The sequence below is a fragment of the Triticum urartu genome, chromosome 5, assembly GCF_003073215.2.
Source record: "Triticum urartu cultivar G1812 chromosome 5, Tu2.1, whole genome shotgun sequence".
Lineage (NCBI taxonomy): Eukaryota > Viridiplantae > Streptophyta > Magnoliopsida > Poales > Poaceae > Triticum > Triticum urartu.
In genome coordinates this window covers 548,150,029-548,158,666 of record NC_053026.1, presented here as the reverse complement: position 1 = coordinate 548,158,666, position 8,638 = coordinate 548,150,029, and the positions used below count along the sequence as shown (strand labels likewise).

Sequence of the window (8,638 nt, the reverse complement as noted above, 5' to 3'; positions counted from 1 at the left end):
CCGCATGTTTTTTCACACGGACACAGGGAGAGGGGCCTCATGTAAGCCCCATGGGATCACCGACAGTAAGGCTATATCGGGCATTGCATATGTTACTTGGGAGAAGAAAATAACAATTATTTTCTATCTCATAACCTAAAATAAAGAAAGTGACGTGACAACGGCGCACACTACCTTCTAGTCGCTACGATAACAAGATTAATGATTCTAAGCATCATAGAGATTGCAAGAATGTATGTACTTGTAATGAGCGGACATATGTTTCATGATAAAATTATGCGAAAAGGCGACTAAATTTAACTCAAACCGATCGTATGTTATTTCCATACTTAAATACGCAATGCACATTTGTTTTTCGACAATGTAAAGCAGGAGCTCTATCAATTTCGTTAATTAAGATAGAAAAGAAATCAAGTACAAAGGTTATTTACATGAGAGTAGCTACTTCTATAAACTACATGATGGGCAGCATGGCCACGACCAACCTTTGCTTTCCAATGTCCTCCTTTACAAGAAAAGCAATATCTACCACGACGGAGGAGGAGTTCTAAAAACTAGGATGGTTACGCTCTTTTTACACGTGCCCCCGCACGATTCCACTTTCATATATTCATCAACGTCGCCTGAAAATTTAATAGTCTTGTGAAGTCGCAGTTGACTGAGACTTGGTTAAATTTCAGTACTTGTGAGATCTTACATTAAAATTCGTGCAATTTTTTTAGTTTTTTATTATTATTATATATTATATCATTTGATTGAGACTTAAGTCTCAGTCCACTTAAACCTAGACGCATCCAAAATTTATGGGTAAGTTGATGTTCTTAACCGTTAGACTAAGATCCAACTGACCTCGAAAAAAAATTTAAGATCCAACAGCCATTCTTCTTTTTCTTCCTTCTACATTTCTCTTTCCATAAATTTAATTTACCCAAATTACAAATTCAGTCAACTATCGTGATATTCACCACGGGAGCCATTTTCTTGCAAGCTTCCCTTGCTACCTGTTTCACGGGGAGCAGCATCCTGCCGACACGCAGCTCGATGAATATTCGACCTTTTTTGCCGGCGCACACGTCGCGGCCGTCGGCCCTTCACGCTGCTCGTCGACTCGTACGTCGATGGCAACCGAGTGCTCAGGAGACCTGCTTGGCTTGTGGCAGCAATGGCAGCCTTTCGGTGCGTCGCCGCCCGTCTTTCCAACGCTTTTAGTGGCAGCGTCCGGTGAAACGGCGGCGAGCTGAGACCTTCTCATCTCCAGCGACCTGGCGGTGGCGCGGCACGCCTCCTCCTTCCCGCGGCGTCCGCGCCCCTCCCCCAGCAGCAGCATGCTGTTGAGCACGACGAGCAGGCACGTCCCCACGTCGGCGAGGACCGCCGCCCACAGCACCGGGCGCCAGGCGACCGCGAGCGCGAGGACGGCGGCCTTGGCGGCGACCGAGGACACCATGTTGACGGCGATGGTCCGGCGGGCGCGCCTGCCGAGCCTCACGGCCTCGGGGACCCTGAGGATGTCGCTGGACATGAGCGTCGCGTGGCTGGTCTCCATGGCCGCGGCCGAGCCGGAGATGCCCATGGAGACGCCCACGTCCGCCGTCGCCAGCGCCGGGGCGTCGTTCATGCCGTCGCCGACCATCATCGTCGGCCCAGCCCTCGCCTTCAGCGCGCCCACCAGCCGGACCTTGTCCTCCGGGAAGAGCTCCGAGTGGAGCTCCTCGAGGGCGCCGCCCAGCCGCTCCTGCGCGTGCACCGCCGCCTCCGCGCTGTCCCCCGTGAGCAGTACTGAGCTGATGCCCATGGACGCCAGCTCTCGAATCGCTTCGGCCGCGCCGGTCCGGCAGTCGTCGGAGAGCGAGAACACCCCGACGAGGTCCCCGTCGCAGATCACGTAGCCGATCGAGACGCCCTTCAGACCATTCATTCTTTCTGGAACTGCAAGCAAGAAAATTTTCTTCTCAAACTTCATTTACCAAGCAAAGCACCAAATGTATGTTTGCTCTGCTCTCAGCTCACCTGTCTGACAGGAGGATCCCCTCGCCAAGACCCTCTTGTTCCCGACGTAGATGCGCTTCCCGTCGATCTCTCCGTAGACGCCCTCGCCGGGAAGGATGCGGAACTCGGCGACGCATTCCGGTTTCGGCTGGATGGATTTCGACTGCGCGTGCTCCACGAGCGCAGCCGCCATTGGGTGGCTGGATTTGCTCTCGATGCTTGAGATCCTGCCAAAGAAGCTCCCATTTCAACACGAGTTTTCATCGGTGAAAATTTCAATGCTCAGAGGTGAACATACCAGTAAAGAAGATGGCTCATCTGAACCTTCTGTCCGACCACATCGAACATGTCGACGGTGAACTCCCCTCTGGTGATGGTGCCGGTCTTGTCGAACGCCACGGCCCTGATCTCGCCCAGCGACTCGAGGACGTCCCCTCCCTTGACGAGGACCCCCATCCGCGCCGCCGTCAGGAGCGCGCAGAACGTCGCGACGGGCGTCGACAGCACCAGCGCGCACGGGCACGCGCTCACCAGCAGCACTAGCGCCAGCCTGAACCACCGCTCCGCGTCGCGCGCCCCCAGCAGCGGCGGCAGCAGCGCCACCCCTGCTCCGAGAACCACCACGGCCGGCGTGTAGTACTTGGCGCAGGAGTCGATCAGCCGCTGCGTCTTGGACTTGCTCTGCTGGGCCTCCTCCACCAGCCTCTCCATCTTGGCCACCGTGGAGTTCTCGGCGAGAGCCATTGTTCTCACGGCGATGTAACCTGCATGACAGTAGGCTCAGATCACCGCAAGAACGTCGCTGCCTTCAAGAAGGAGAAGAAACAATCCAGTTTTGGTACCGTCCAAGTTGAGCGTGCCGGCCCAGACCTCGGACTGCGGTTGCTTGGGCACCGGGTACGACTCGCCGGTGAGGCTCCTCTCGTCCACCTCACTCTGCCCGTCGACCACCACGCCGTCCACCGGCACCATCTCCCCTGCTCTGACCGCGATGACGGCGCCCACACCGATGTCGCGAACGTTGACGACCTCGCCCGTCTCGGCGAGGACTGCCTTCGGCGGGATCATGCTCATCAACGACGACATCCCGGCGCTGGCCTGACACCACATCACACTTTGTGTTAGGAAAATTCATATTGATTCCTTCGATTCGATCATGGAAAGTAATTTAGGATCCACACTGTAATTGTATTCCCTTGGTGCAGGCCAGGGTCTGGAGCCACTCTGCGGTGGTGAAGAGGAAGACGATGACGCCTGCCTCCGTGTAGTCCTTGAGGGCGACGGCACCGGCGACGGCGATAAGCATGAGGATGTTGATGTCCAGCGCGAGCCTGCTGGCGGCGGCGAGCCCTCGGAGGACCATCGGGGGAGCGCCGGCGCAGGCCGCCCCCAGGGCCAGCCACTGCAGGGGAGGCAGGAGCCACCTGAAGGAGGACGCGAGGAGGAGGGCGCCGCAGGCGACGATGTACGGGCTGGGCCGTCGGCCGATGAACCCGCTGCTGCCGTACGCTCGCACCGAGGCTTCCAGGCCCGCCCCGTTGAGGACCTTCACTGGTGCGTTTCGGAGTCCGGACAAGGCAACAAACACGTTGAGATCGACATGTAATTAAGCTTTATTTCATGGAGATTCTGTGTTCAGATCAGGGTAAGTAAGGTCAGGAGAGGGGACGGATTGATTGGTTACCAATACGGGACTGCGAGACGGCGGCGGGGTCGTGCTCGACGACGACGGTGCGGGAGGGGACGACGACGGCCACCGCCCTCACGCCGTCGAGCGGCGCCAGCAGCCGCTCGACGAGCGCGACCTCCGCGGAGCAGCACACGCCCAGCACGTCCAGGTACGTCTTCTCCCACTGCCTCCTCGCCGCCGCTTCCTCTGCCAGCAGGCTCGCCTCGAGCGCCGGGTACGACTCGCCGCCGCCCATCATCGATGATCCAGAGACGCGGGCGGATGAAGATGAACAGCAAGAAACGAAGCCAAAGGAGAGATTGCAAATAAGTCAACGACAGAGCCAGGGATCGATGGTTTGGAAGAGGAGCAGAGGTTGAGCTACAAAATGCACGCAATCCTGCGTCAGTGAAAGCGACGGCGGGCACTGACAGAAACAAGTCTTGGAATTTGGTGAACTCAAATCCGGCAAAGCATCGATTGTTCCACGAGTTCAGGGTGAGAGGACAAGCTCCACAATGCACCAAGCGCACCGGCCAACACCGCACACCCAACATAAAATGCACCGGAGCCCGCATATCTTGTAAGCTACTAACGGCAAGACGAATCAAATGGACGGCCTCAAATGTGTGCCCTTCAAATTCTCTACCTACTATCATTAGTTTTTTTTTAACACAGTACAGACGCAAGCGCTCATATATATGTGCATACACTCATTTCTATAAACGCACACACGCACATCCTACTCCTATGAGCACCTCTGAAAGACTGGGCCGACATATCATCTTGAAATTTACGAAGCTATCTATCATTAGTTGATTAGTACTAGTTCTCCCCGATTGGTCGTGAAACTTAACATAATTTTGGACCATTTATGCTATTCTAAACATTGGTTCACATATTGTTTGCTTCTATGGCTAGGGCTATCGATGGGCTGAATGTCATGTTTCGGGCTATCAGCGGATTGTAACGATACATAACTAATTGTTAGAGATAATAATAAGAAGAAGAAGAACGAATTTATTGATGATTTAGAATTTCCTGTTTATAGTTTCTTAACAAATTTAACAACCACCACCACCCGCGCGCATCAACCCATGGTGGCCCTTATTATTCCTTGGAGGCATAGCTCCCTCGTATTGCCCCTCTGCCCAGTTGGACAGGGCAGGCAACGGTTTGAGTATACTACTCTCTTCGTCTCAAAATTCTTGTCTTACATTTGTCTAGATACGGATGTATCTAATACTAAAACATGATTTGGTACATCCGTATTTAGATAAATCCAAGACAAAAATTTTGGGACGGAGGGAGTATATACCATGTTTTTTGTGAGCCCTATTGGGTTTTCATCCATATACCTGTGGCGTGGGCTGTCCTAGATAGATCCCTAGTTCATGCAGAGTAGAATGATTTTGTCGGTTTCTGGTTTTTCTTTTACCTTTTTATTTTCTCCATATCTCCCCCCCCCCTCTCTCTCTCTCTCTCTCTCTCTCTCTTATATATAAAAGTATTTCACAAAAAATAAAAAATAAAAATCTAGTGCGTATTTAATTTTTTTTGAAAAAAATATTAAACACATTTTGTGAAAAGGTTCATCATTCATCTTTAAAAAATCATATATTTTTTTAAAAAATCATCATCTACTAAAAAAGTTCATCGCATTTAAAAAAATCATTATGTATTAAAAATGTCCATTGTTTATTTTTCAAGAAAACTGTTGAGAAATCAAAAAATGGTAACCATACATTTAATAAATATTCGTCATGTTTATTTTACAAATGTTCATTGTGTTTAAAAAAACTATCACATATTTTTTTAATTGTTCACCACATCTAAAAATATCCATTGTGTTCAAAAAGTTCATCTACTATTCAGAAAAGTTCAACATGTATTTAAAAATACACGATGAACACTTTTGGTGATGAAAAATTTCTAGATATAGGATGAATAACTTTTTAATAGACGACTAACATTTTTAATAGACGACAATCAATTTTAAAATACACGGCAAACATTTTGTGATACATGTTGATTTTTTTTTAAAACTACATGCTAACTACATTTTTGCAATCACGATCAAGTTTTTCCATGAAAATAATTTTTTAATACATGATGTTTTTTTTCTGTAAGATGCTGGCCAATCCCTTGTCTAACTGAGACGAGCGGACGCTGATCTCGCAATAAGTGAGATATAGTATAGCAATCGGGGAGCTCTTATACGCCGCTCTTTGCGGCAAGCATGCACCTCCTTTGCAGGGCTGGCCCATTGGCGACGCAAGCGTGCGCTTGTAGTGATGGGGAGAACCACTCTAGTGATTAGCGAACTGAAGTGCTGCAGAACACACTGTAATGAACCATGTTGTGGCATACACTTCTATAAAATTTTAGACCCTTTTTGAAAGAGTGTACTTTTGAAAAAAGTGAAGAATTTTAGAAAATAAATTGAACTTTTTAAAATTGTGAAGATTTAAAAAAAATCTGAACTTTGTTCTGAAAACAAGAAAAATATATAAAATTAAAAAAGATATTTTGACAAAATGCTAATATTTGTTGCAATTCCAAGATTTTTTAAAACATGATTTTCTGAATTTTTTAAATTCGAAACATTTGTTTAAGAATGTGATTTTTTAAAATTCCTGAAAATTATTTTTTGAACGGTTGAAAAAAATTGAATTTAGAAACATTTTGCGAAGTTTCTGAACACTTTTTGAAAAAAGAAATGGTAGTGCGAATCACTTGCAATTTGCCGAATTGTGCGGTAAATAGGAAACTACTACCTAGTATAGCATCCTTGGGAAGGCAGGCAGTGGAGATCGATCCTCTGGGTATTAATCCTGTAGTAGTCGCCGACCCAAGCACACCCGTGTCTTGCGTTCAGGCCGTGGCGGTCCAGGCCTACCATACTTTAGCTGGAAAATTGCACAAAAACACGGAGTAAGAATTGCCTAAAAAAACACAGTAAGCTTCCCTCAAAAAGAAAAAAAAAACAGAGGGATTGGAAGAGACACGAGGGATTGGAAGAGAGGATTTCAAAATTAGAAACTGAAACGAACCACGGCTAAACACCGAGGTTGCCGCACGTAAACCGCGGTGGCCACGATCCAGTTTATCCACGCGGCCCCTTTTTGACCGACGCCCGCTTGCATGTGCAATAATGCTCGCTCCACCGCACGCAGCGGGCACCGATCGGGTCAAACACTCGCGAACGTGGCGATCGAGCTAGGTGCTGCGCGATGCATGGAGCGCCGTCGATTAAATTAAGTAACCTAGATAGATTTCGACCCGAGCAAACAAACAAACGCTCTGTGACAAGGCTGTCTTATTGCTCCATTTGCCCGACGTCCCGGTGATGTATCTTACAGCCCCTCCACTACCGGTGAGATGCCGATCCTCCGTGCCATCATTGGACCGTGGATTTGTGCCTCAGGCCGTGCATGCATACACGCATTAATGGCCCCTCTCCGAAAATCTTCATGGGACAAGCTAGCATCATACCGCACGGTAGTAATTAGTAAATGAAAACAAATTGTTGATGGAGGAATTGTGCATGTTGGTCGTGGAACTAATTAATTGTTTAGATTAAGAGAGGCATGTAGTAGATGAGAGGTCTTGGTAGGACAGTGAGGCCTGTAATCACGAGGCGCGCCACAACCAACAGCAACGTTGCAACGCCTGAAAGCAATACCTATGTTGGACGGCGAACGTGTCAGCCTAGGGAGCGCCTCCCTCTCCCCCTCGTACGCACCCACGACCAACCGGCGCTAGCCAAGCTTCACGTGCCGTGCGTCCTGGATCGACACGACACCAGATCACTAACCATCCTTCCGTTCCGATAGTGTGATCGATGTTGCTTGGAGTGGAGACCGATCCATCCGTCCATCCATCCATGCTGACAAGTACTCCTACTTGCTTACTAAGTAAGCACACTCGATGAGTTCTTTTTGGACTAGATAGACATGTTTGGCCTAGACTAGGAAATGTTTCACTGGATCAACAGGAGGAGCAAGGCTTTAGTCACAAGCTTCAGCCTTCAAGCTTGCATGACAAGCAGCCATCTCGCTCTGATCTGATGGTGCTTCTGCCATGCTCTTTGCCAGTAATAACAATCAACCACGGACATTACTGTACACTGCCCATCCTTCCAAGTTCCAATCCAACGAGTCTGATCAGAGCAACCGGCAAAGCTACGTATATGCGTGCCTCTTTCACTAGGCTTTGACGAGGGGGTCACGACACGAGTCGGTGGCTCCTGGCTTGGGTCGGCCAGGCTGATCCTGACCGGCTTGTCATTGGGCTGTCTCGCTTTACGTGCCGCGACTCCCGCTTCCGTCCTAGGCTCCCCGCCCACTTTTCGCGTGATCCTTTCTCCACTGGTGAGAACGGGGATGCTGTCATGCTGGGGGCATGGCTCCACTTGCGCCGTGGGCGGGACCCGGCGAGCACGATCGATCGATCGATCGAAATGGTGGTGCGTTCAACGGCCCTTAACGTGTCTAACCAAAAACAATCAGGGACCAACGTGCAGCAGCGGTGCCAGATCTGGCTAGTGGCGCCACCGTGCTTGCACTGTAAACCACGACGAACACTCGAAACTTTTTCTCTCATTTTTTTGCGGGGAACACTCATAACTTTTTTTCATCCTCGTAAAAGTTAACTGTTTATGTATTGCGCTTGTTTGTTTTTGTTAATGGGAGAGGGATCCCCAAATTTTTTTTGATACTTCATCCGATTCATATTAATTGTCGCAACTTTAGTACAGATTGGAGGGGGTAAGAAAGATTATAGCAATAGTTACAGCTAAGAACAAATAGAAATAGGAAATTAAACATAAGTACTGGACTTTGCAAGAAGGACCCTAAACAAAGATACCGAATTGCAATGTCCTCATCACCTTCTCGGATTCCACCTCCCCGTCCTCGGGGATAGAACCACTTGGGGCGACGAAGTTGTCGTAGCAAGAAACCACAACCGTCGGGAAGA

At 49.1% G+C, this 8,638-nt stretch overlaps 1 protein-coding gene across 2 annotated transcripts; it reads right to left on the bottom strand.

The window, feature by feature from the left end:
* Nucleotides 1-818: 818 nt before the first annotated feature.
* On the bottom strand, nt 819-4,202 carry LOC125510572 (cadmium/zinc-transporting ATPase HMA3-like). Of its 2 annotated transcripts, none has more exons than XM_048675788.1 (6): nt 3,674-4,202; nt 3,185-3,540; nt 2,832-3,087; nt 2,288-2,753; nt 2,011-2,216; nt 819-1,929 (listed from the first exon to the last, which is right to left on the bottom strand). In XM_048675788.1, exons 1-6 carry the CDS (start codon nt 3,915-3,917, stop codon nt 1,007-1,009), a joined length of 2,451 nt encoding a protein of 816 aa, XP_048531745.1. In that variant the 5' UTR covers nt 3,918-4,202; the 3' UTR covers nt 819-1,006. The 2 variants fall into 2 exon arrangements, with proteins under 2 accessions (XP_048531745.1, XP_048531746.1); XM_048675789.1 differs by having other exon boundaries at nt 3,185-3,535; nt 3,674-3,802.
* Between the last annotated feature and the right edge of the window lie 4,436 nt (nt 4,203-8,638).

What these genes read in the sequence shown, in the direction of transcription:
- LOC125510572 (XM_048675788.1), bottom strand. Translation starts at nt 3,917, where the DNA reads ATGATGGGCGGCGGCGAGTCGTACCCGGCGCTCGAGGCGAGCCTGCTG. An exon ending in AGACCCTGGCCTGCACCAAG is followed by an intron (nt 3,088 to 3,184) that starts GGAATACAATTA and finishes ATGTGGTGTCAG; the next exon opens with GCCAGCGCCGGGATGTCGTC. An exon ending in CGGCACGCTCAACTTGGACG is followed by an intron (nt 2,754 to 2,831) that starts GTACCAAAACTG and finishes ACTGTCATGCAG; the next exon opens with GTTACATCGCCGTGAGAACA.